At 43.4% G+C, this 25,879-nt stretch overlaps 5 protein-coding genes across 5 annotated transcripts; all 5 read right to left on the bottom strand.

The window, feature by feature from the left end:
- Positions 1 to 35: 35 nt before the first annotated feature.
- BDB00DRAFT_849180 (acetyl-CoA hydrolase) lies at positions 36 to 2,292 on the bottom strand. Its single transcript, XM_053125350.1, has 5 exons — positions 2,094 to 2,292; positions 1,730 to 2,013; positions 1,394 to 1,653; positions 1,031 to 1,281; positions 36 to 892 (listed from the first exon to the last, which is right to left on the bottom strand). Exons 1-5 carry the CDS (start codon positions 2,195 to 2,197, stop codon positions 220 to 222), a joined length of 1,572 nt encoding a protein of 523 aa, XP_052974505.1. The 5' UTR covers positions 2,198 to 2,292; the 3' UTR covers positions 36 to 219.
- A 2,159-nt stretch (positions 2,293 to 4,451) lies between these two features.
- On the bottom strand, positions 4,452 to 6,592 carry BDB00DRAFT_877628 (cytochrome P450; the record flags this gene model as incomplete). Its single annotated transcript, XM_053127638.1, has 8 exons — positions 4,452 to 4,634; positions 4,716 to 4,740; positions 4,819 to 5,017; positions 5,093 to 5,341; positions 5,436 to 5,903; positions 5,991 to 6,194; positions 6,278 to 6,340; positions 6,412 to 6,592. The coding sequence occupies 8 exons, from the start codon at positions 6,590 to 6,592 to the stop codon at positions 4,452 to 4,454; spliced, it is 1,572 nt and encodes a 523-aa protein (XP_052974506.1).
- A 1,224-nt stretch (positions 6,593 to 7,816) lies between these two features.
- BDB00DRAFT_884910 (cytochrome P450) lies at positions 7,817 to 9,931 on the bottom strand (the record flags this gene model as incomplete). The annotated part of the gene is made up of 8 exons (XM_053128366.1): positions 7,817 to 7,999; positions 8,091 to 8,115; positions 8,198 to 8,393; positions 8,456 to 8,704; positions 8,806 to 9,273; positions 9,384 to 9,587; positions 9,671 to 9,733; positions 9,817 to 9,931. 8 exons carry the CDS (start codon positions 9,929 to 9,931, stop codon positions 7,817 to 7,819), a joined length of 1,503 nt encoding a protein of 500 aa, XP_052974507.1.
- A 992-nt stretch (positions 9,932 to 10,923) lies between these two features.
- On the bottom strand, positions 10,924 to 12,274 carry BDB00DRAFT_792005 (pectin lyase fold/virulence factor; the record flags this gene model as incomplete). Its single annotated transcript, XM_053121082.1, has 4 exons — positions 10,924 to 11,146; positions 11,272 to 11,554; positions 11,704 to 12,076; positions 12,170 to 12,274. The coding sequence occupies 4 exons, from the start codon at positions 12,272 to 12,274 to the stop codon at positions 10,924 to 10,926; spliced, it is 984 nt and encodes a 327-aa protein (XP_052974508.1).
- A 1,555-nt stretch (positions 12,275 to 13,829) lies between these two features.
- Positions 13,830 to 25,593, bottom strand: BDB00DRAFT_59186 (uncharacterized protein). The gene is made up of 13 exons (XM_053117966.1): positions 25,572 to 25,593; positions 25,307 to 25,453; positions 25,125 to 25,224; positions 24,920 to 25,036; positions 24,580 to 24,854; positions 24,426 to 24,492; positions 21,541 to 24,360; positions 19,842 to 21,451; positions 19,276 to 19,761; positions 18,310 to 19,155; positions 17,320 to 18,232; positions 17,017 to 17,246; positions 13,830 to 16,943 (listed from the first exon to the last, which is right to left on the bottom strand). Exons 2-13 carry the CDS (start codon positions 25,321 to 25,323, stop codon positions 13,865 to 13,867), a joined length of 10,560 nt encoding a protein of 3,519 aa, XP_052974509.1. The 5' UTR covers positions 25,324 to 25,453; positions 25,572 to 25,593; the 3' UTR covers positions 13,830 to 13,864.
- Positions 25,594 to 25,879: the final 286 nt, after the last annotated feature.

Genomic DNA, 25,879 nt, shown 5'->3' on the forward strand with positions numbered 1-25,879 from the left:
ATCATTTATAGCTTATAGGATAGCGCATATTATATCCCGGAAGAAGATTTTGTTCCAGCAATAACCGATTAAACGGTGGTTTATTGTTGAGTTTACAGAATGATATATGTACAAGGTGATTGCAATGAGATGGAAACCGGGGGAGGAGAATTGTAAAATAGATATGCTTTTTTCTATGTTGTTGAGGCGATTACTTTTCGTTGGTGTTGTGTAATTTCTTTACCATGAATCGAGCTTCATGGTACCGTTCTCCATCAAGTTGGTGTGCATCTTGAATGCCTTTTCAAGCATGTGGGGCTGATGACCGCGGCCAGCAGCCAAGCACTTCTTGGTAGCCATGTCAAAGTAATCCTGGAGCATAGGCTTGTAGTCAGGGTGTGCACACTTGTCAATGACAACCTGGGCACGGTCGCGGGGGCAGAGACCACGCAAGTCAGCAAGACCCTGTTCAGTGACAATGACATCCAAGTCGTGTTCGGTCTGGTCAACGTGGGTGACGAAGGGAACAACGCACGAGATACCGGTAGGGTCCTTCTTGGAGGGACGAGCGGAGGGGGTGTGCATGATACTCAACTTGGCGTTACGCAAGAAATCGGCAGAGCCACCAAGACCGTTGAGCATACCGGAGCCACAGACCATGGTGGAGTTGGCATGGGCATAGATATCAACTTCGACAGGGGTGTTCATGGCAATGGAGCCCAAGCGACGGATAACTTCGGGAGAGTTGGAGACCTGCTGCGAGCGCAACAACAAGCGATCCTTGTACTGTTCCCAGTTGTTGTAGAACTGATCGAAACCTTCTGGCGAGAAACGGATCGATGTAGCACTGGCAAACTTGAGCTTGTCAGAGTCGAAGAATTCGAGGAAAGTGTCCTGCAACACCTCAGTGAAGCTAATAAGAATGGGCAATTTATCAGATTAGGTTCTCATGCTCACCCAGTGATTTTCATGCTCAAACTCCTAATAATAAACCACACCACGCTGTCCAAACACTGCGCGGGAAATCACGGGAAGGGAAATTTATGCCTACACAGTGACATCCTTGAAGGGCGACTTGGCCAAACCGCCAATAACGGCATTGGCAATGTTACCGATACCGGACTGAAGAGGCAGCAGGTTTTCGGGAAGACGGCCTTGCTTGACTTCGTGGCTCAAGAAATCGATCAAGTGACCAGCGATAGCCTCAGAGGTATCGTCAGAAGGCGAGTTGGGGCCGGTGTTATCCGGACGATCACTTTCAACAATGGCCAAAATCTTATCCTGATCAATCGGGATGGCAGTCTGTCAAAAAAAAATTGCAAAGTCAGCAAACGTGTTACCATCACCTTTCTCCAAATAGCCAAAGCGAGTTAAAAAAAAAAGGCAAGACCCAGCTGCCCGGTATGTCACTTACCGAGCCGATTCTGTCCTCGGTGCTCATGATCAAGTAGGGCTTGCGGTTAGGGGGAGCGTCTCCCATGACAATGTCGTGAAGACCTTCGAACGAAGGAATGCGGGTATTGACTTCAATGATGACCTTGTCAGCCATTTGGAGAAGTTCGGGAGTGGCACCAACAGATGCACCGGGTACAATGGCACCATCTTCAGTAATAGCGGTAGCCTCGACAATAACAACGTCAAGCTTGTTGTTGGCCTTGTCCTTGGTGTAGTAACCTAAAGATCACCCGCGTAAGTATTGTCACCAACATTTGCGAACCTTTCTTTATCTTGCTTTTTTTGTGTTACATACCATACAAAAGATCCTGAGGAAACATTGACAAGTGCTTATCGGCGAAACGGATGCGACCTTCGTTAATACCCTTCTTGATGTTCTTACCGACCTGATGGGGGTAACGACGGTCGATCATGTCGAGACCAGCCCAACGGTCCTCAGTCTCTGCACCGGTGGAGGCACCAACGAAAAGGTTGAACTTCATCTTGCCCTGGAGGTTGTTGGATTCAACGTGGTCAGCAAGAGCAGTAGGGATCATCTTGGGGTAACCGACACCAGTGAAACCGGACCAGCCGAGGTATCTAATTAGTCGCCATGATTAGAAATTGAGCATATTTTCTCTGCAAAGCATCCCAGGATGGAATGGCAGAACGAAGCTTACTGGCCATTCTGGAAGTAGGGAAGGGTTTCCTCGGCCTTCATGACCTTGTTGAGGAGTTGTGGGCGACGAACACGGGATTTCAAAGCAGCACTGACAGAAGCCATCTTTGGATGTGGAGAAGTAAAGAAAAGAAAAAAAGAAAAAGATGAAAGTATTCCATTCTGAACATCCGGTGTCCGTTTATATACGACGGTCGGACATGAAGCTGGATGTGTTTAGGCGAGACGCGCTCTGGGCGGGACCTGGCATTAAGCAGGAGACACTCCATTGAGCTGTATGTGCGGAGTGAGACGGAATATTGTTTGGTTTTTGGTTGTTGTGGGGTTCCTTCTAAACTGTTACTCCGAATATGCCGTTCGTTTCACTGTTTTCTACGGCAGATGACGTTCAAGCTCTCTGTCGACCCCATCCCCGGTGGTATGAGAAAAGTCACTGGATCGTTATTGTCCATCCGGACAAGTGGATCAAGGTTATAGATGGATTCAAAGTCAGCAACGGCCAAGTGGTACGGTGATCGTGGGGCTTATTTGACATGCTTATACATGTCCATGTAAAAAGTATCTCAATGTTTACTGTTGTATAAAGGCTGCTACTTTCTTCACGTAACGGTACGGTAGAATTACAATCCGTCGGATGTAGTGCACTGTTCCTTATTTTGCCCCGTGGGGTTTCTTTATCCGCCGAACTAAATTGGTTTCATTCACCTGTAGGAAACAAAGGAAACAACCATCGGCTAAAACTTAAGGAGCGGACTCCATTTTCAATGTACAAAAACGGTTATCCTAATAGCTGGCCCGAGCTGTCAGGCAAACCGAAGCTCCAAAACGTACAACCGATTCAACCCACTATCATGCGTAGTATATGCGTGGGGTGTCTTTTTTTTTGTTTACTGTTGCATCCGACGACTGGAAACCCCGGGGTTACCTATTGAATACTCGCTAAAAAAAGTTTATCGCAGTACGATATGCTAGTTTAAGCGGATATCGCTAAAATGATGTAGGCAGAGTTTTCAGTAAATGATGCACCTGGCATGGAATACGGCTAAAGATGCTGCTGCTGTTGCGTGATGAGTTCTCTTGTTTTCGTTAATATGTTTTCTCGTATCTCCAATTATTTTATGAGCGACAAAGCTTGTTTTGGTTGAAGTGGTAAAAAGGAAAATCCGGTCGTGCTGATCGTACTGAACATCGCTCGAGACAATATGGAGTTGCGAGACCCCAAACGTTATTGCTACCGTCCACTTTCCCTTGTCAGCGGCCATTTCTGGACCGATGTGCTAACTGAATGGCATTTTGCAGCTTTGATCCTGCCCATTGTAAAGGCGTAAAAAGTAAAAGATCATGATTCCCGGCACCTGGTTTTCGAGCTCCCATCCTTTTTATATGCGCAGATCTGCATTCATTTCTCACATGAGCTCATCGCACTGTTTAGAATCCGATCCGATCACCTTTAGCCGTGCCTAAACCTTTCAGAACGATGATAAAGCATAAACATCAACCCACAGCGGCGGGGCTCTGATCTGTTTGTTGTCCGGCCCTAAAACTGTTGTGATGGATCGCTATCGTAGGAAAAGCATCCATGTATAGGTTACTACTTATATCACAGATCAAGCACTCTTTTATGGGTGTCATCAACTGTCAATATTATAGGCTTTACATGTACAATAATCGCTATTTGTGTATATAGAGTCGTCGACATATACTATGGTCATGGTTTGCAATAGTAGTCATTCTTAATAAAGTTTAGGTATCAATATTTCAGCTGATACATAGCTTTCGCTGCACCGAGGGTTCACTGCCTTATATATCTGAATTCAACACCCGTAAGCACTTATTGCATGTTTATTTATTTCAATAATGAGTGAAGCGATGAACAACTCAGTTCGACTAAGATGATCCGTCCGTACGGTAAATGCGGCATACAGTGCTAGTATAGGGAAGTACAAAAGATGTAATCATGTAGAATGTTCACGATGTGGCATGGCGGCCCGCTTTCCTCGTAGTAGTTGGCAGTTGTGTTGTCTGCTTACTTCCTTGTTTATAGACCTGTCGCCAAATGTCAACACTACTCCACGGCAACAAAGTTTGCATATTTACGTGCTGTATTTGGTTATATAAACCTCTCGGATTTCTCAGCGTAACATGCTCTGCCCTATGATAGTAATTTTTTCAAAAGGGCATATAACGGCGGGTGGAATAATTTCAAATATAACGGACTAATTGCGTCCCATTATTAGTATTATCTTCCTTTAACACTATCTTGTTTAATAAATGGTAAATCAATGCTTAGTGAAATGATCAAACGATTTGTTTATATTTTATGTCACAAATATACAACAAAGCAACTGCTCTAGTATATTTAATTTAAAGCATCTGTACGCTTGACTACGCGCATTATTGGTTTCGTGGGCGGAGTGACGATACCTGCATTGACAAGCTTGTCCAAATCTGGGTATACAGGCACACCGTTCTCATCTAGAGCAGGCTCGATTACGCATTGCGAGAATAGTTTTACCCATTCGTTAAAGATCACCAATTCGGCCTACATTGTGTATCAATATATGCCACGTTAATATACCGGCATATCGTTATCATTATCATAGAAGCCTTTTGTCCCACGTACCAGAAAAGCGCCTGGACAAACACGTCTAATATTTGTAACAGAATAGTAAGTACTTGATACTTTACACAACGTCTTGATAACGGTCATTTTCATGTCTATTTACCTTCCCCATCCAAAATTAAATTGATCTCGCCCTTCAGCAGGCGGCGCATTTGCTGAAGTGTGCATCGGCTTCATATCTCCGAGGAACCGATCTGGTATGAACTTGTCTCCGTCAGGGTAGAATGCTTCGTCGCGGTGAATAGCATGCATGCTACATACAACGCTTGCTCCCTTAGGTATAAGGTAACCATCAACCTCGACTGTTTAATATATATGAATCAGTCTCAATGGAGCCAAAAAAAAATAGAAATAATGAAAACATTTTTCGTGCTCACAATCTTCAGTTGCTTCGTGAGGTATACCAAAAAATGTTGTAGGACGGAACCGCATGCATTCCTTCTGCACAGAGATTGAGAATGGAAGGCTGTTACGATCATCGTATGTTGGAAGTCTTCCGCTTGTACGAACAAACTGATCCAATTCGCCTCGAATTTTCTTTTGTACTTCTGGATGATGACAAAGAATCATCGCTGACCACGTGAGCATCACAGCAGTGGTTTCTGTTCCAGCAAGGATAGAGTCAGCTAGTGAAAACCCCCCAATGCTTTTTCGTTAGTTTCGGTGACGTCTCCCTTATAAACAAGTGCATAGCTTTCTATCCTCATTAATGGCACTAACCTAACGCGACCAAAACATTTTCATACTCATTCACATCCTCCATTTCAAATAACGTCTTTGCAAGGCAATCGGCATCGTTATCCAAACACTCTTGAATAAGCCGTCTAAACGTTGGATTTCTTTTCTCCCTGATAAACTTGTCCATATTCTGTCTTTTTCTGAATATCACATCTAGGACCGCTGTAATGGGCAAGAAAGTATTCATTTCCTCCGCCGGTGACGAGCGCTTGCCACCTTCTGCCATAAGGTATGTGATTTCGTGGAACAGAGGATCCTCGGTGGATTTGGCCCTTTTTCCAAAGCAGGTAGACAGAATCACGTTCAATGATGCAAAATGGAAGGGGTCAGATACATCGACGGAGCCGTCTCGAGCTGTGACCGCCAGTAGCTTTTGCACGGCTTCTTCGGCCTCGGGATGTATCAATTTTTCGAGTTTATGTCGATTTTTTGGTGAAAGCGCTTGTAGTGCTGATCAATAGAAAGATAGTGGATCAGTAAGTTGACACTGATAGCAGAGCAACGAATTTATGTTGCACAGAAGCATAGAGAACTTACTAGCACCGCGTGTTTTTTTCCATTGGATTGACGGATTGCCGGCGACGATACCTTTGCTTCCGAGAGCATAGTAATCGCATAAAAATGTTGTATGGGGCCGAGCTGATGTGTACTTGCCATTAACACCGAAAATGAGATGTGCAAGATGAGGCTCACTAACGCAGACCCACTGCTTGACCCCCATCCGAACCATTATAATAGGACCTATATGACAAATACACACATCAACTTTTGGACGATGACCGAATTTTTGTTCCTCAAGAAACGATGTGCAAAAGGGCTCTGACCTAATTCCTTATGCCATTTGTTAAACTGAGTAGCTGGCACTTCTTCAAGTGAAAGCAAATGACCTGCAAGATTTTAAGTATCAAGTCGACCAATTTATCTCGTAATATACCTTCGACTGACAATTATAGCGTACCCAAGTATGGTATGGCTCCTTTGGGAGATGGTATTTTTCTCAAACCGCTCTTATTGTTGCCACTCGTAAAAGATGATACCAGTAGATATGCTCCAGCTACAGCACCAAGCGTTATTGCAATTGCACTTCCAGGGGAGTTCGATACGGTTTTGAGTAAGTCTGAGTCGCGATGCAGAGCCATTTTAGAAACGTAGAAAGAAAAAGTATGCAGAAATCTAGTTTTTCGACGCTCATTATTTCTACTAAATTGTTGATCGTATCAAGCCTCTCGGTGTCACCTTCAGGCTATATCTTCATTTTAGTCTCACAACAATCACCATGGTTTCAATCTCATCGCTGGTAAAAGTATCTGGGTTATATTGCTTTAGTCCTGCCACATGTTCGTCTCTTTATCGCTGCATTTTTTAATGTACTGTCAGCGAAGAATGGTCGATATTACATACTCCTATCGTTCGGCATATCTTGTTTATGTATCACCCCGGATACACACAACTTATACCAGATCACGAGAAAAACAACAAGAGGAGGCTCTGTATCAAACAGGGTGTATTAGGTGTAACGTGGTTGTTATCAAAATAAACATCATTAACAGCTTGCCAGCAGCCGCGGGGACTAAACCCTATCATGAATAGTTGTAAGGAGCAGATATCGTGAGCCCTGCGCCGCTCCCAGGTCACTAAACCGGTCATGCCATTCTTTTAACTAGCTGATGTGTAAACAACACTGTCTTCCCGTAAATCCCAGCTTTCTTCTGCTGTACTGTACACTAATAGCTACCGCTGTGTTGGGTTATGACAGTTGCACGAAGCTTCGGTATGCTCGGTTCTGAACGTGGCTAAGTAAGGGTACACAAAACACTAATACGTCAGTATCATGGTACATCAACAAGGGTTTTTACAGTCGCAACAGTAAAACTAAATAGCTATCGTATGTATGTTTGTTTAAATGTTTTACAATCTCGCTAATCCAACCTGTTGTCTGATATACTATGCTGCTATGTAACAGTAAGAATTACAAAGATTATCAAACGAGTTGGTTTCTACTTTACAACTAGGTGTTAGCTGATAATCTATATATCTGAGCTCGTGGTCTCGTTTTTTACTTCATGTGCTAAATAAATTGTGGCCATCGATTGTTATGTAAGTTACGTTCAGCTGATGAGAAAACTGTTCTGTAGTTTAATATATCTATTTTTCTTCTTGTTGCCCCCTCCGTTCTCAGAAAACCAAGTATAAGTACTGTAAATACAGCATAGCAGTAAGGCTATTTACCACAGTGTAAATGCTCTCAAACATGTAACTGAAAAAGCAGTAAGAAAGTCGATTCTCTCTCTCTACTGAGAAAGTAATAAATTGAGATAGGATGTTTAATGCTCTTAAGATATACATGTTGCTACTGAGGATGATTAAATCAACGCATCAGAACGTTTAATGACACGCAATGCAGACTTATATGGCTTCATGGTGATACCTGCATTAAAGACGTTTTCGATGTCTGGGTACTTGGGCTTCCCATCTCCATCTACAGGCGGCTCAATAATGCATTTTGCGTACAATCTGACCCACACATTAAATATTTGTAGTTCAGCCTACATAACCAAAAGAGTCATTATAAGTGATTAGAACACTTTTATTTCTCCTTTTAACCAAATTTTATGATGAGTGGACGAGAGATCTTACCAGATACGCGCCGGGACACACCCTCCTATAATATAAATATAGATACACATCAGTAACTACGTGGAGCTTACAACGTCGTAGCGATCAAGATCTTTTGAGTATCGTACCTTCCCCAACCAAAATTAAAGTGATCGCGTACATTCGCAGGCATATTGGCCGACGTATACATTGGTTTGCGATCGCCAAGATAACGCTCCGGCTTGAATTTTTCTGCATCAGGGTAAAACTCTTCGTTCCGATGGAGGCTATACATATCACACACAATACTTGCTCCCTTGGGTATAAGATAACCATTGGCTACAACTAAGAAACTTAAAAGTCAATAAAGAGCTCATTTTGGCTTCTTGAATCTTTACATCACTTACTATCTTGACTCGCTTCATGAGGCAGACCGAAGAAGGTTATTGGTCGGTAGCGCATGCATTCCTTTTGTACAGACACTGAATACGGTACGCTGTCTCGATCTTCAAAAGTTGGGAGTCTTCCATGGGTGTGAATGAATTGGTCTATCTCATCGCGCATTCGTTTTTGAACCTCTGGATAACGACAAAGAATATTCATTGACCATTCCAGCGAAACCGCTGTGGTGTCTGTGCCTGCAATAATAGCGTCAGCTAATAAAACAATAAAGATGTCAGCTATACTGGCTATTTGTCCAACTGTCTCCTCATACACTTTTTAACATATATGTGTTGTATCGGTAATGGATACTAACCCATAGTAACAATGACATTATCATAATCATCGATTCCTTTCGTTTCCAGCATTGCTTTTGCAAAACATTCAACACCACTGTCGACTGCATCTTGTATATATCGTCTGAACGCGGGATTCCTTTTCTCATAGATGAACTTGCGCATATCCTGCTTTCTTCGGAATATGATATCTAGAATAGTCATAATGGGCAAGAATGTGCTAATTTCCTCGGCTGGGGACGACCGCTTTCCCGTCTGGTTCATAAGAAAACTGACTTCTTTAAAGAGAGGGTCCTCGGTTGACTCAGCTCGACGTCCGAAACAAGTTGTGAACACGACGTTCAGCGATGCGAAATGAAGCGGATCTGCGACGGCCACTGATCCATCCTTAACAGTAGCGTTGACGAGATGCTCTATCAGTAGCTCGGCCTCAGGTCCATGTAGCTTCTCCAGCTGATCTCGGTTTCTCGGTGACAAAATAGAGATAGCTACAAAATCAATAGAACCGGAACCAGAATGGGGTGCCTTTAGTGGAAAATATTCGTAGCCATTTTATGTAAAACGTGCTATTCTACAGTAGCGGGATCGCGATGCTTACTTGCTGACCGTGTCTTTTTCCATTGTGATGACGGATTCGCGCCAGATATACCTTTATCTTTAAGAGCATGAAAGTCGCAAAGAAAAGTTGTATGAGGTCGTGCCGCAGTGATCGTGGTGTTAACACCGAGAACCTGGTGTGCTAGATGTGGATCGCTGATGGAGACCCACTCCTTGACTCCCATCCGAACCCTAATGATAGTACCTTTTTTATATTGACAAACGATATAAACGAGACTTTTAATCCAGAAGTCTTTTCCATATACACTACACAAAACCCAATGTTACCGAGCTCCTTATGCCACTTGTTGAATTGCAAAACTGGTACTTCGCCGAGAGAAAATAGGTGTCCTGTATTAATTCAAATTCGTTTAGCTGTCAAAATGGTATGATCATTAATCACAACACTATGCTTGAAGATAGTTCATTTGTACCGAAGTAAGGTATCGCTCCTTTAGGCGTCGGTATCTCCTTTAAGCCTTCTTTACTGCTATCGCGCTTCAAAGACGATAGTAGTAGCCAAGTAGCGGCAACTGCACCCAGTGTCATTGCAGCCACACTTCCTGGTGTTTTTGATATGAGCTTAAATGCGCCTGAATCATGCTGTAGTAGGGACATTTTGAAAAACACAAGAAAACGAAGTAAGATAAAGACCAAAGAGTGTTTATGCCGATATTTATCAGCATGTGAGATACCTATGATTGCGCTATTTTTGTGACCATCATCACAATTACTATCATCGACAACACTACGCCCATTCGTGTCACTTGCAAATCTGAACTAATAAATATGAGTAGCAAGATATAGAGTCGTCGGCCCTTTTGTTATTACATTCTACTAATACTATACTTGTTTTGAGCTTTTAAGATTGATGTTCTCGTTATTTTTTCGGTACGCCTTTTGTACGCCTTTTGTATGTCGATTTCTTGACATGCTTTTATATGAGGAGAATGCCAAGCGTATGCTGCGTACATCCTAACATTTAATTGGCGTGATACCGGCGTGATATTAGAGATCCGGGTGGACGGAGGACGAGGTCATGTTGAACAAAAATGTCAAGTGTTACGGTTCTATGTTAATGCATTTAAGTCACACTTTCTTTTGTGTGCCATATTTCTTTCCCATATCATGGTTCTAGCTAAACCGATTTGTCTTTATAATTTTGGAGTGCACAACCAATCGCAAGCGCTTCCTTCTCTTCCACAAGTACTAGAAGTATTGAAAAAATAGGCTTCCTGTCAGCGTATTCTCTTGCCCTGAATAGCACAGTTGTACGTATGACTTGTTGCTCGGTATACATGCTCAGCTATCGCAACAGAAGCATATGATAAGTTGTTCTCTTTCTCTCTTTCTCTGTATTCAATTTCACTGGACTGAATCCAGCGGGATTTCTCTTTATGAATAGAAGCACCGGTAAGTAGTAGATGAAAACCCAATACCATAACACACCTTTTCGAAACTACAGCCAGAATACGATACAAGATTGTTGCGAAGCGTATTACCCGAGTTTAACTTTGTTTATTGTCTGATTGTTTTTAACATTAATCCAAATATTCGGGATCGATCCAGTCGGTTCCCAAGTCCAAATTGTCAAAATAAGTTTTAGCGCTAAGGTATGCTGTAGCCTCCTCTTCAGAGATCTGCTTTGACCATGACACGCGGCCAGAAGTATCGGCTCCAGGACCAGTGTTGCCATATTCTGCATAGAAAACATTGTTTTTGAGTTCTTCATCGGAAAAGTTCCAGGCATCCCAACCTTCCGGTCTACATTGTTAAAGGATGACAATCAATAAGCAAAACGTAAAGGTAAGTAAGCGCCTTAGCAATCCACCCTCAAAAAAATTTATGGTATTTGATAAGCAGCTCAATGTGTATAAAAAAGTACGTACCTGATATGGCCCATGATATTGCTGTGGACGATTATTACACGAGGTCCATTATGCCATGGTCGTCCAAGGATAGTAGAAGCTTCGTACTCGTCAGGAGAAAGTGGCGAAGAATACGAGTGATCATCTTCTTGACGTTTGTCGTAAATTGAAGAGACAACAGGAGTGAAGTTTGCCTGGTTGAAAACAAATCCACCAGCAGTATTATCAAGCAGAGTTGAGGCAGCAGTGACAGCACCCTTTCCGCTACATGCCACAGTAGACTTGTAAACATAGAGATTATACTCTCCGTATAAATAGTCGACAGCTTATTACAAGAGAACGGGAAGAACGAAAAAAACGAGAATGGTATAAGTATGTTATACAATGTCCGTATCATTTAAGTGATTTTCTCTCTCTCTGTCTTGGTGAGTAAATTTAAGGTCATTTACTTACTGCCTTCAACCCAAGTGTTATACAGGTAGCCGCTGCCACGAACGAAAAATGCTGTGTCACCAAAACCAACCAGTTTGCAGTTATACATTGCCAAGCGCGCACCATATGTTCGTAAGGCGTTTTGATTGCCTGCTGCCTCTCCAATACTGTTGATAATTTCAAAGTTGTAGAAAGCAATATTTTCACCGGTACTTTCAATGTAAACTACAGCATAGTTTTCAACGGACTGCTCTAAGACAACTTGTCCTGATTCCGAGGGCTTGAAAACGATGTTGGGGCGGCTGATAGTGATGTTTTCATTATACGTTCCACTTTCGACTTCAATTATAGCGGATGAATCATCGTCAGGGAGTGAATTGATGGCATCTTGAATCTAAAGAGGCTTAATGTTGAGCATAATTACATCGGACACCTCACGGTCTGTGAAATAATAGAAGGTATGGAGCATCTGCGTTATATGTCTTACCGAATCTCCAAGAGAGACTTTAACAGTAGTACTGGCCGCAAGTATACTAGGCAAGAACCAGCTAGAGATGGCTAGTAAAGAGAGAAGATAATGTTTCGAAAGCATGAGAGCTCAAGTGGGGGTTACTGAGAGTACTAGTAAAACGTCAAAGAAACTGACTGGCGTTGTTCAGCCTATTTATATTGCTTACAAGTTGACTGGGAAAATGAGACTACAATCCGTAATATTACGCCGACTTTCCTAGGCTTACAATATCCCGGGGCTTTCTAGGATGTACCTTCCGATAATATATGCCTGAAAATGTTACTGATATGTCCGACTCGATAGTAGTGACATAGAAGGGCGAAAAAGAAGATGTCATCTGAGTATTTAAAATAACTAATTCGAACAAAACAATTGAAAGAGAGAAAAAATCAGATTTGTTGCACAACACCTCAATTTTGAGTAACATAAAGCAAATATGTAACCTTCATTTCCTCAACTTCTCATTCAGTAAATATGTACGAGGTCAAAACAGCTTTAGGATTAAAGTTGTAGGAACTCTATTCTAAGATAACAACAATAGAGTCAAACAAACACATACTGACAAGAAATCGGGCACTTTTTACTACGGTATTCACGGGAGCGTGACAGCAGTGATTTTTGATATACAGTGCTACTACTACAGCAATAAGAAGCATTTTATTATATGGATTAGTCCGTACTAATAAATTAATCTCCTAATAGCTTTTTGTAACATTGTTTCGGATCTACAAAACAACGGTGCACTCTTATGCATATTACCTGTAGTTGATCTATTAAATTGGCAAAAAAAGGTAATTGCCCGATCAGTCTAGCGTAAGCATATTTCACATGGGCATAGAGCCCCTAATTTAAATAAACATCTATCATACATATTTCACATGCACCGTTTATTACACATATCATTACACTAGTCTATCCTTTCTTTTCTTCAAAACGGAGAAATAGGAAGAACATATACGGAAAATAATAGCATTGGAATATTAAATCACCATGTATGTGCCATTTTATTTATATTACTGTGTGTGAAAATGTTAAAGGAGACATAATATGTAGTACAGAAATGTATTGGCGACAATTGTTTTTACAAAAAAGGAAATAAGGTCAACGATATCAATTTGTTGTAAATGGATGTAACTATCTGGTATATTTCCAGAGACAGTACCCAAGGATCACAGCTAAGTTCCCTATAAACACCTCCTCTGAACGATCCAAAACATGGGTAACTGCTCTAGACTGCTTGCTCTTTGCGAAAATATGTACTGACGATGATAGGCTTGACGATGATAACGGTTCTACTGTGTCGACAGTAATGATATGAACAAAATACTCTTGTACAGCGCTTGGATTGAAAAGTAACAGATGACGTCGCGTTGATGTCGCATTCGACTCCACTAGAATCCTTGATGTGTTTGGATAGAACCGATGGATGGAGTCCAACAAATTACTCCAAGACAGTTCAAGTCGCAAAAATTTTTGCAGAGAAGCCTCAGAGGAAACAGCATCTAGTGCATAGAACTCGTCCGCCAACTCGATCAGTGCTTGAACATTATCAGCACTTGCGTCTTTTTTTCCAATGGCTTGGTATAGCTGATTCCACATAACATCCTGATGGTATAAGAAAACAGCCTATTTTCATTGTTGTGGGAAGAAGAAAACCGTTGAAAAATTAATTCAGTTGTGTCTCTTCCTTCTCTGGATGTTTACCTGTTTCATCAAGTCATCAATCCGTTGTCTTGCTCTCAATATAACGTCTCCTAATGTATGTTTCTCAGGTTCTAGTACTTCTTGCAAGGATCCAGATAAGTTTCTCGGTTTGTAACGAGGCGAATGTCGCCACGATTTTTCTTTTGTCCGGTATATTTCTGGCTCGTGATACGTGACAATAACAAAATATTGCACTGTAACCTTGGAATCGCTGGTTGACGTTGGTGTAGTAGCAATATCGTGGATCGGTGAATTTGGATAATCGTACCGACCAGGATGACCGTCACTGCCACTGCTGAAATCCCGCTCATAGATATTGTCGGTAATAAGTAGAGTATATCGATAACAGCTATTTGAGTTGCCATCACCACTTCCTTTGACGAATGAAGGATCGTCCGATGATACAAAGCATGCCGTAGGGGTGCCGTTCGTGTGGAGTGACTCGAATCCATACTTGGAGGCGTTGCGGATGACCATCGGTAGCAAGTTTTTCATATTATCCTCTTCTTCATCGGAAACAAGCTCGTAGAAGCCTCGAATGATACGATTTCGAGAGTAGTTGGCTGGCTTATAGTACAATGAGAATGTGTTTTTGATGATACCCAGTAAGTCCACCGAGGACGGAAGCGATGACGCATTATCCAGAGATTGCTGGATAAACTTCAAGTTAAAGTCATAGACGAACGAGTTAACATGAATTTTTTGCTTGAAACGGTCACATTCTTCGGTAAAATCCTTGAAATCAGCTCGTCGCTTCTCGCTACTCTCATGCATATAGGGGGATTGGGTCATCATTAAACGGCCATAGCGACGATGCAAGGTGTATAGAGTCACGGATACAAAGACGTCGGTGAGTCGAGCTTCGCACATTATGGTTCCACCGGGGAAAACTTGAAGCAAATAGATGACAGGTGAGTGTACAACAAAGTCATCTGCAACTTTGTAGCGAGAAAGATACACTCCTTGGTCTTCCTTGCTCGTATTACTGTTTCCAGATACACCATGCACAATGACGTGCATGCCAACGCTCTCCAAATAAGACGCGTATTCCGCCATAAATGTTCGTGCCAGTCCTTCGTACCACATCATTGTTTCCTCCATAAGCTGATGCTGCTGAATTGTCTCAATGCTGGTGCTAAAGATACTCGATCGCTTTGGGTCGATGTCCGAGAAAACCAAAGGCGTTCTGCAAAAATGCAACAGCCGCGATGATTTTAGAATGAGTCGGAGCTCGGTTACTGACATCATTTCCGAAGCATTTTCGCGTTCTTTTGTTGTTTCTGATGGTTGCATTGTAGAGTAGCGACTCGCCCATTTAATGTATACATTAAATGCCTTGTCGTGTGCTGCACGCAACTGTGAGTGTCTCATAAATGTGCTGAGGAAAGGTGTGCCGTGCTGCGTCAAATAGTCAAGTTGCTGTTCCTCTTCTGCTGCTGCTGCTTCTGTGATGGGATGGTCTGGCAGTGTTGTATACGCATCACGCAACGCAGTATTACAGTCCTTTAACAATTTGTTGGATGACGGATGGAATGTTACGGCTCCAGATATCAGCGTCGAAATCTTCGGATTAGAGAGACGCGTTGCGCTGGAAGTGGTGGATAATGAAGGACGTCCAGGATGCTCTGTAGCAGAATAACTGTTTAGATGAGGTGTATTCGTTACCAAGTTTTTCAGTATTTCTACACCAAAAGTGGAGTCGTCCTCTGTAACAGAGGTCACAAAAGATCTTGCATCGTTGCATATGGTGCCAAGCGTTTCTGAATGCTGGAAGAGGCCCAACTTTTGGTGCACAACGTTTTGTAACATGCGGACACGGTTGCCTTGCTGAGCGACTGTCTGCTCGATCGCTAGAGTGAGCTGGTCGACAAACGTTCTTGCGTAATTATAAGTGTACAGTGTGATGTTCCCAGCGTCGAGGAGCACCAAGTGGAAAGCGCGACGGTGAGTGGCGTCTTTGTGCGATCCAGACTTTGGCTGCTGTTGCTGTTGTAGTAGCTTACTTATCGGGTTTTTGTTACTGCTGTTGTTATTGTTGACAACATTCGAGGACGCAATTGATTCATGGCGGCTGTGTGCACTGTTTTGATCTGCCCTTAATATCGTCGCTACAGTATCACCGCGGTTTGGTGGGTCGTCAGTGATACTGGTAAATTCTGGCTGCTTGGTTGATGTACTGTAATAATGTTTGCATCCAGAAAGTTCATGAAGACCGCTAATGATTGAGTATCGGATGTTCTTTTGTGGTTGCATCATGGCTTGCGCTTGGTGGTTGAGCTCTGTTTCTGTGTAGCAAGCTCTATATATATTGGTCTGGTTGCCTAATAGCTGGTGATGATAGTCATCACTGGTTGGACTTTGTATTCCAATAACTGACTTGCTATTCGGATTCAGATCTACAAAGTCAGCATTCAGTTGCTGGACAACTTGGCTCAGGCACCAAGGCTGTAACTTGATCGAGCGAGAGGCCATGTGTACACTTGGATTACTCCAGTGATACGCGCCATCAAAGACCTTAACAAATGATGAAAGTAAAGCGCTTAGTGCCGCGTCGCTAATAGCAAGATCGGACGATCCTCCGTCACCTGACACTGATGTAGTCGCTGTAGTTGTCGTTGGCATTGCGCTAGACACCGCTCGTTCAATGATATAGTCACATATGCTTTGTCGAAAGCTCTTATGGATATGGTCGTAGAGCGCTCCGGCGTCAACTTGGCCAACTGTCCAAATATCAACTGAGAGGGTAGTGCCACGCTGTTGTTGTTGTTGCTGATGTTGCTGTTCGCTAGCGACGCATGCAGATTTGGATGCAAAACTGGATAGCAAACTCCAAGGCATTGCTGAGTCCTGTCCGTCCGTACTATCCGACGGATTTTGGAAATCTTCTTCCTGCGACCATGATGACTCGCTGAAAGAGAGAATGACTCCAGCCACACCTTGTCCAATGCTTAGCTCGAGATCTGTGCATACACCAGGCGTACGATTGATACAGCTATAGTAGAAGCATAACTCTTCCACTACTGGATTATCGACATTACTTTCCTTCCTGTTGATGTACACGGGCCGTGTTAGTATAAACGACGCTATTCTTTCATCGTATAAACATTGTTTATCCTTACTGCATGAAAAAGGGTCCTTTGCCAAAGCTCAAGTTGCTGTAGTGTTGACGGAGCCGATAGTTTTTGAGTGCAGAAGTCAGCCCGTTGCCTGTGAGAACACGAATGGAATTCGTCAAGACACTCTCGCGCAAGAGCCGAGAAAATTGCTGAACATCAATAACATCCACGGGTACTTGCAAGCTTTCATGTACCATTGGAGCTTTATCCACTGGAAGGATAAAGTCAATATCCTACATTTTAAAACAACAGTACCTTAAGTATAATTGCAACAGAAGGCAAGATCATGTCCCATATAAGACTTACTGCGCGAGATAGTTTGGAACCAGGATTTCGAAGCAAGAATTGCTGCACTTCTTTAAGTGTGACATGGGACATTAAGCGATTCTCGAGTAAATCGACCAGTTCGTCGGAGATCCAGTTGGGCAAATCCACACCGTACACTTCAAGCACAAGCTCACGCGATTCAGATGTGCGTGCTGTCTTTCGCGGTTCCGGAGATAGCTGAATGCTGTTCGTGCTATGCACTTTACCACCAGGGCTCGACCGTGGACTTGTCCGACGACTACTGTTGTTTGTTGTGATTGTACCAGCTACGGCAGAACCATCATGCTGAGGCTGGGAGTATGCTGCTGTTGTCGGCTGTGCGGATTGTGTACGGGAATGATGTGAGAACGCCATCATTGGTGGATCATTTATACCCATGGCGAGTAATGAATTATGGGGTGAAGTGGCTCGAATCGACTGTTGCTGCTGTTGCTGACCATCATCCGTAGCAGCAGAAGGATAATCAATACTGCTTTCCGCGTAACAGTGGTTGATCACCGTATTTTCGCGCAATGTGCAATAGATAACAGTATCATCGCGCATACAGACAAAAATGTTTGGTCTATTTCGCACCTTAAAATGTCGCAAGACATCGGAAGAAAGCGCGTTGAGAGCAATATTGGGTTGCAGTCTCCAATGGAGAGGGAATCGCCAAGTAAAGATAATATCGCAGGCAAACTGGCCAGGTTGAAACTTTTTGGGTGGTGTAAAAGAGGTTTCTTCACCAGATGTTGAAAGCATCTCGACCAAGTTTCCTCCTGTGGTATTCCTTAGTTTTGATCTGTCGCTGTTGCTGTTGCGATTGTTGCCGTTGCTGTCGTCCGACGATTCGTCTGTTGATATTTCGTTTGGATTATTCGCTGCCGAGCCTTCATTCGCTAGCAGATATTTGCTAAAAAGTGTTTCGCCTGGTGTCAATCTCTTATTTTTCCATACACACGTTGTCACTTTCTATTCATTTTTGCTAACCTGCACACACGCGTAGCATTCAGATGCTGCAAGAGCACCAGCTTGTTTGTCCGCTCAATAGCATCATTGATCATAACTTTGGTCATCCGTACGATCTCTGAACGGTTGACAGATTGCGGCATCTTCGAGTAAAAGTATATTTGAATAGTCTGCGAACGAGGGATTATCAAAAGCCAATAAAGCTGCTGGTAAGCCTGCCTATCCGCGACATTGCTTGCTGCCATAGAATCTTCCTCGTCCGAGAACACATCTGGCTCCATAATACTGATGCCCAAACCTTCGCAAAAGTCATCATTCTGCGACCCACCCTGCTGCTGCTGTTGTTGCTGATGCGTTGGTTGTTGTTGAGGAATAAACGGATGATGGTGTTCTTTGTCAGCATCAACCTCAATACCAAGGTCCGTATAAAAGTCAGCACCCTCGTGATTATTGCTCATGGTTTCGGATCGATTAAAGTAGCTTTCACCGGTATCAAATATGTCGCCATATTCCTTGTGATCGGTGGCATAGAAGCAATCACCTACACGAACCAGTTTGTATGGCGTCATCGTGTTCCGCTCGAGTTGCTCGAGAAAGACGCGTCGACTCATATGTCGGTCCTTGACAAATACCAAGGGAATGACCATCGTGGTAGGAAAATCCACAAACGGGTTCTTCTTCATGAGATGGCTTTGAATGTATCGCACAACAACGTCAGTGACAGGGCCAGCTCGCAGTAGTCCGTGCATCACTTCCTCGGTCAAAAGCCAGGTCAATCGTGCTTTTGTTTCAATCAGGGCGCCTTGCTTTTCTTCGCTTAAGCCAGAGAGTGCTTCACGATATTCACCTTCGTTGTCAAAGAATGATCTATGCGAGTTGGTAGTTGCCCCAATTTTCTTTTAGTCCATTTGAAAAGATCATCAGAGAGAGAGAGAGAGAGTAGAAAATAAAGAGAGCACGAGACTTGTACATGTATGGATACTTTACGATTGATGATGCACAGGGCTTTCTGCTGGACAGCCATGAACGTGTCGAGGTTGAATCGCTGGTGCATACTTGGTCTGTGGGATTGTCATACAAACGAGCCGAACAGTAGCTGATGATTTATCCACAGACGCTACTGGCGACTCCATGGAGCCAATATCGACAGGCTCGTAATTGAATGGTTGACCTTTATGTTGCCCTTCATAAGATGTTGGCAAATATTCCAGCGGGAGCGTTGTGCTTGCAGCATGTTTCGGGCTCTGCAACGTGTACTCGAGTCGGATGAACAGGGGACATTGAGCAGAGACGACAATATCAGCTAACCTTGTCAACTTGTTTCCAGTCTCTGCTTTGTGATGTCCGATCTTAACATGAGCTGGGCGATAGCAATAAATGAATTGCCGCTTTTTCTTGGAGTACATGACTGGCTCAAAGTAATGCTCAAGGACGGAGCTAAACCGCTGCTGAGCAGAATTCCACTCCTCTACACTGTAAAACGAAGCTTGATCGATTTATATCATAGATCGTTTCCATGGTATTTAAACTTATATATATAGCGTGTTGTTTACCTTGTTCTCCCATGCCGTTTCAGCAATGTTTGCACATTGAGATACCCAGTAAGATCAATATCAAGCACAGTCTCCTCGCAAATATCCAACACCTTGTCAAAGTCATGGTCAGCAATCACACTGCCGAACAAGAGCGATGAGTAGATGGATTTTGCATAGCAGCTCGAATAAATATCAGTGATATCTTGCAAAAGCCGGGACTTGAAATCCGAAAGCACCACTTGTTGCTGATCTTCGCCCTCGCCGGCATTCATGCTGTTGTTGTTGCATTGATAGTAACCGTTCGTAAGATGTGGTGATAAGATTGATTCTTTGATGGATGAAAAATCAATCTCTCTGAACGTGTATCCCTTGCTATCGTTGTTACTGCTATTGTCCTCTTCGTCATAACAATGATCACCACCGCGAGCTGTCGTAGTCGATGATGGCGTCTGGCGATGACATTCAAATAAAAGAAATCCAAGATGATAATGATCGGTAAAAAGCGGATCGTCAGCTCGTTTGGTAGCTGTTCCATGGATGAGCGTTGCAAGAGACGGTGTAAGAACGACGATAAATGTGCTAGGGTTGAAGATTTTGACAAAGCACTGCATATCGGTAACTCGTCGTAACAGACGCAATGTGCTTTCTGATGCATGTGTGTCTTGACACCCAAGTATTTCGCGGAAAAACGTGGACCAAAAACTGTCATGTGTCGCCGTCAAGGGCGATTTCGTGTCCATCTCGCAGTCAGACAGTACGCGCAGATACTGCTGAAAATAATAATGGGTCAAAGCTACATCACGATAAGGAGCAGATAAGTCGGACAGGGCTTCTCTGAATAAAAGAAAATCGTGATCAGGCCGTGGACATTGACATGTTGAGCTTTGATTGCTGTAGCTGTAGCTACCGCCTCGAACAAGACTAATAGATGGTGACGCAATGGTGGTATTATTGCTTGAACCATGCCAGCTTCTCGAATGGCTCTCTTCTATCTTGGGTCTGCTGTTAGCCGGTGGTGCCACCAAAGGCAAGTACCGTTCAGTCTGCAACCAGACGACGGCCATGTCCCTCTTTTGTGCTTCGGCAATAATATCCGACGCAGCAGTACCCTCGTCGTTATAGGTAGGTGGCATTAACGCGCCACGCATGTTCACGATATTATTGCTGGTGCCTACAAGCTGTTGTGGACACGGATACACAGCAATCGAGAACGCACTCAGACGGAGGACGGATGTTATATCAATCACCATGCTCTTTTTTATGTGATGAATACCGAGCAGGTCATCATCCAGATGCAATACATCCGCTCTACTGGCACTCAGCGACGATGATGGAGGCGAAATACCACGTTGTTGTTGGTATCCGGCGACAAATGTCCAGTCAAACGTAACAAGTTTGGACATGATTTTTCTATCGTGGTGAAACAGTCGTCGTTGCTCTGTTTGCACAATGTCCCGGTCAATGCGGTGCACGTCTCGAGTCACGGGCTCTAGCCACAGCTCTGTCGTCAACGTTTGCTTGGATGAATTACGCCAAATGAAATACTGGGCTGAGCGATCAGGTGCACGATCTTGAAACTCCTTGTAAAAGTGGCATGCATTCTCGCTAAACGATATCAATACGTAACCCTAGAAAATAAAAAAGAGTCGATGCGTTTTAAGTAATGCTTTCAGAGAAAAAAGCATGAAAATGCAACAATCATTTATCACACGCATACCTCCTTAAGTCTAACGTGACATAATCGCTCAAACGCAAGATCATGGAGTGGGTGTAAGCCATAGAAATCACTTGCATCAACAGTTGTCGTCGTCACCTTGGCATCCCATATCCATCGTTGGCGACGCAGATAGTTGCGTACAATGTACTCTCCGGCTAGCAGTGTTGCTGTCGTAGGTCTCCTTCGATCATAGCCGTCTTCGCGCTCCTTGGGAACACCAAAATAATGCTCTGGATCGCGCATTAACAAACCAAAAAGTGGACGTTTGGCTACTTCAATCTTGGCCATATTCGGACGAGTACCACTATCACCGCCTACGTTATTATTTAGAGGATGTTGGCCGATTTCAAGATCTGCAAGAATTTGCCCTTCGTCCAACTCAATTCGCGTGCTCAGCATATGCATCAAATCATCCATGATACGCGATCGCATTTCGAGAGGTGTGTTAAAGAACCGTGCATCAACATGGATTGTCCGAAGGTTCTCGTGCGTGATTTGTATTTCGTAAAGTCGACAGTAATTGCCATTATTGCTGCAATTGCTTGCTTGTTGCTGTTGGCTTGTCGAATGATTGGAAGAAGGTGAAGGGAAGAATATCTTGACGAATGTGCCTCTACTGCTGACGAAGTCGGTCATCTTGGAAAGTAAATCATACAATCGATCCAATATAGTGGATATCACGGCGTCTTCAGCTGACGCAATAAATGCTGTAGTTGCGGTACTGTTGCGATCGGCATAGCAATAATGTGGGGTAAAATGCAAGATGAGATCAAAATGGTGATTGGTATCGTACCAGCACGCCGTGCTGTGCCGTGTGTCGCTGCTGTCGTCCATCTTTTGCCATAGTTCTTGAAACTGGGCAATGTAAGACGATGGTGATACATTTCTTCGGCTACCGTTGTTGCTGTTGATGATGTTGTTATTGCGGGAATGACCATTGGTATCGTTTCCCAAGGATAGGATCGTGTTGAGGTGCTTGTCGGCTTCGGATATAGATGTCAAGAGTTGCTTTAACTTGCTGATCTTCAGAATGCCTGCAGACCCAGAAAGGTTGTTGCTAACACCTGCACCATTTGCGCTTGTTCCTGCTCCGCCTGTAAAGATTCCCATGACTTGAAACCGACGTTGAAACGCGTCCCAATTTCTGAGTAAATGCGAAAACGTGCTATTTGCTCGAATGAGAATCTCGGCCTTTGGATTCGTTAGTGATTCGAGTAATCTGCTGAAATCCGCATCGGGTAGATAGGCTGCTGTGGCGTCGTCATGGTCTTCGAAAATTGTGCCAGTGCCAAAATAGCTGGAGAGAATCAAGTCGTTGTTGGATGATAATACAGCGCGGATACGATACTCAATCGTAATTTGAGGCTGCCATTGAAGCGTCAGAGCAATCACTACTTGGACTTTCTTGCCTCCTCCTGCTCCTCCGCCTCCTCGCGAAGAACTGCTATTCAACGGAGTCGTAGAACGTCTTTTATCGAGTGTAATTGAAACGAGAGAGAACCCTTGTCGTGTACGTGCAGCAATGACGTGTGAGAGTTTGCTGGGTAATGCGTACTCTTGATACCGTAGCACCTTTGACTCGGTTACTTCGGGTTCAGCATTCGGATTCCAAGGAAACCCGTTACGTGATGCTGCTGCTGATGCCATGGCAAGATAATTCCCCTGCTGAGCTTTTTCGGCTGCTGCTGCTACTGCTGCTGCTCTACTTGTAGCTGTTGAACCAGTCCTAAGAGCAGACTTGTCCAAGAATATCTCGCGTAGCAAAAACTTGCGTTGTGGAAAGCTAAGGTCAGCCATGATGCGATCCAGAATGTCCTGCGTGACAATCGGCTTATTGCTGGTGTTGTTATTGGTATAATAAGCGGCGTCCATTCTACCCATACCAAGTAAATCCTCGATATGCATGTACTGGCCACCTGTAGCATTTGCCACGAATTTCAGAATATCCGTGTCGGGTATAAAGCCAAAGTTGCAATCCATGAAGGGTCCTGGACTGATCTGCACGATGTTGCACGGGATACCGTCGCTTGACAGCTGGCGAATGACAAATTCGTCTTGAATGTTGGATTTGACGACACCATCTGTCATAAGTATCAAAGAGCGTTGGCCACTGTCGGGTAGTAGACCAAGTGCGAGCAATCCAGCATGGAGTATATACGAAAGGTTGCTGCCTGTTTTCCCAACGCCCCAAACGTCTTTTTTCGTAGTATTATCGTTGGATCGGTTATGGCGCGTGTTACTGCTGTTGAAAGAACGAGCGGTAGTGTTGGTCGATTTCTGTGTGTTGTTTGCTTGCGTTTTGGTATTCTTGGTCTTTTTAGTTGCGCCTGATTTGCCATCTTTGTGCGTTTTTTGGTCCTTTTTCCTATTCGTCGTTGTTGTCTTGGCTTGCGTTGTTGCTGGTTGTGATGGCTGCTGTTCTTGGGTTTTCGTCGTCATCGTTGCTGTTGTCGTTGTTTTATTGATATACGTCGAATTAAACAAACCGCCTTCATGACTAGCTCCACCACCTCCATCCAAACTATCATCCACGCCATGATCCATAATCACAGACGAGTGATTTCTCCGTACATCCAATTCATAGCCGAGTTTCGATCGACGTTTAGTTAGCTTTTGTCGAAACGCCGCAAGATCGCGCAAGAATCCGGCAATATTGTCATTGAGGACTCTCAGTATTGAAGATACATTGGATGGTGTGACGCGCACGTTTTGTAAAAACACACGCATGGTTGGAAATTCTGCCAAAATCGGGATAACGTTGATATTGGACCCAAATTGCGAGCATTCTGCAATCACGGTCAACCGAATAACTGGTATGAACTAAGACGAGACGATTAAAGGTCTGTTTTACCTTCTTTTGTGCTCTTTCAAATATATAAACGTACCGGTGGAGATGCTCCAGCTGTGGGCATTGAGATAGGTTGAGCGAGACCGAGCATAACGTTTCGAAGCCTAGTAAGAAATCAATTAATTTTAATTTGTGTATGCATATATTTTAGAGCGTTTAGTAATCTCGTGTAAACGATAGATGAGACATACGCATCATTAATGTTATCGATCATGATATTTCCTCGACCAACGTCCGTAGTCGCGAGACTCGAGCTCAGATCGACCATGACCACCATACAGTATTCGTTAGAAATTGAGAGTATACGCGTTCGAGGCGTCAATAAAGTAGCTCCATTCTCATCACGTTTTGTCGTTGTCGTTGCTGTTTCGTTGCTTTTATTTTCAGTTTCTTGTTGCTGCGCGACCGTAGGAGTGTTTGGTATCGACGATAGCGCATTGTTCGATATTTCCAGGAAACTCAGGCCCTGAATTTCTTTTAGCTCTTTCTTTTTTCCATGCAAGACGCGTTATTTTTTTTACTTTAATGTACCTCATGCTCGAAGTTGGGATCAATAGGCTCAAACATACGATTCAAGAGCCATAAAGTCAGTGTTGTTTTGGACTGGAATGCTGCATTCTTGGTGAAAAGGATCGCGCTTCGTGCGCTCTATAATCATTTTATTGAAAGGTGAGTATTTTTCTTTTTTGCCATTTCTAACTCTGCACATTGAGAAAATAAAGTTATGTGGACAGACCTTGAGTGTATGATTAGGTACATGGGTGACGTTATTATTAGTACTACTACTGCCATTACTATGGTTGTGGTCTGACGATGCAACTGGGGTCGTGTTGTTGCTGCTGCGTCACAGTTAACGACAAATGTTATAATGAAACCTATATACATCGATCCGTCGATTCCATAAATAAGAAAACTTACTCGTCTACATTGGACATGCTGGAAACCAGCCGTTACATGTACCAGGGAAGCGAGAAAAAAAATGTAAAGAGTGAAAGGAAGAGAAGAAAACAAAAGGTGGTATCGGCCCCAAGCAGGTTGTTCCCGAGGAGCTTCTGTCTCGTGTAACTTATTATCAGAACCTCCTGCTTTGTTAGATCTGTTATGCTTACTTGCTCCATGCATCTTTAATTCTTTATCATCTGGGCAACAAGTATCGTTTACCTTGCCCAACTGCAGTACATACTCTGTATAGTCTGTATATCAGAACATCAAGTATCCCGGTCCATATAGCAACTTTAGTAAAAAGTATAGTACGACGCACTTGGAGGAGGAGAAGGCGGAGCAACCTTATCGACTACTGTTACAACCTGCACAATAAAGAAGCGATGCGATTTAAGAAGGACCCTGCAGCTTTTGTTTAGCTTATCATCATATGGCTTACTCTTAATAAGACATTTCCAAAGCGAGTAACGAGATTTCCCCCGCGATGACTATTAATGCGCAAAAGGGTTATTGACTACACATAATTAAACTTATGCATCAAAGTATCTC

The sequence above is a fragment of the Zychaea mexicana genome, assembly GCF_025766255.1.
Source record: "Zychaea mexicana strain RSA 1403 chromosome Unknown BDB00scaffold_113, whole genome shotgun sequence".
Lineage (NCBI taxonomy): Eukaryota > Fungi > Mucoromycota > Mucoromycetes > Mucorales > Lichtheimiaceae > Zychaea > Zychaea mexicana.

What these genes read in the sequence shown, in the direction of transcription:
- BDB00DRAFT_849180 (XM_053125350.1), bottom strand. Translation starts at nt 2,197, where the DNA reads ATGGCTTCTGTCAGTGCTGCTTTGAAATCCCGTGTTCGTCGCCCACAA. An exon ending in CCGAGGACAGAATCGGCTCG is followed by an intron (nt 1,282 to 1,393) that starts GTAAGTGACATA and finishes TTTTTTTGACAG; the next exon opens with ACTGCCATCCCGATTGATCA. An exon ending in CCCTTCAAGGATGTCACTGT is followed by an intron (nt 893 to 1,030) that starts GTAGGCATAAAT and finishes CATTCTTATTAG; the next exon opens with CTTCACTGAGGTGTTGCAGG.
- BDB00DRAFT_59186 (XM_053117966.1), bottom strand. An exon ending in ATCGATAACATTAATGATGC is followed by an intron (nt 24,493 to 24,579) that starts GTATGTCTCATC and finishes ATTTCTTACTAG; the next exon opens with GCTTCGAAACGTTATGCTCG. An exon ending in GTCACGTTAGACTTAAGGAG is followed by an intron (nt 21,452 to 21,540) that starts GTATGCGTGTGA and finishes TTTATTTTCTAG; the next exon opens with GGTTACGTATTGATATCGTT.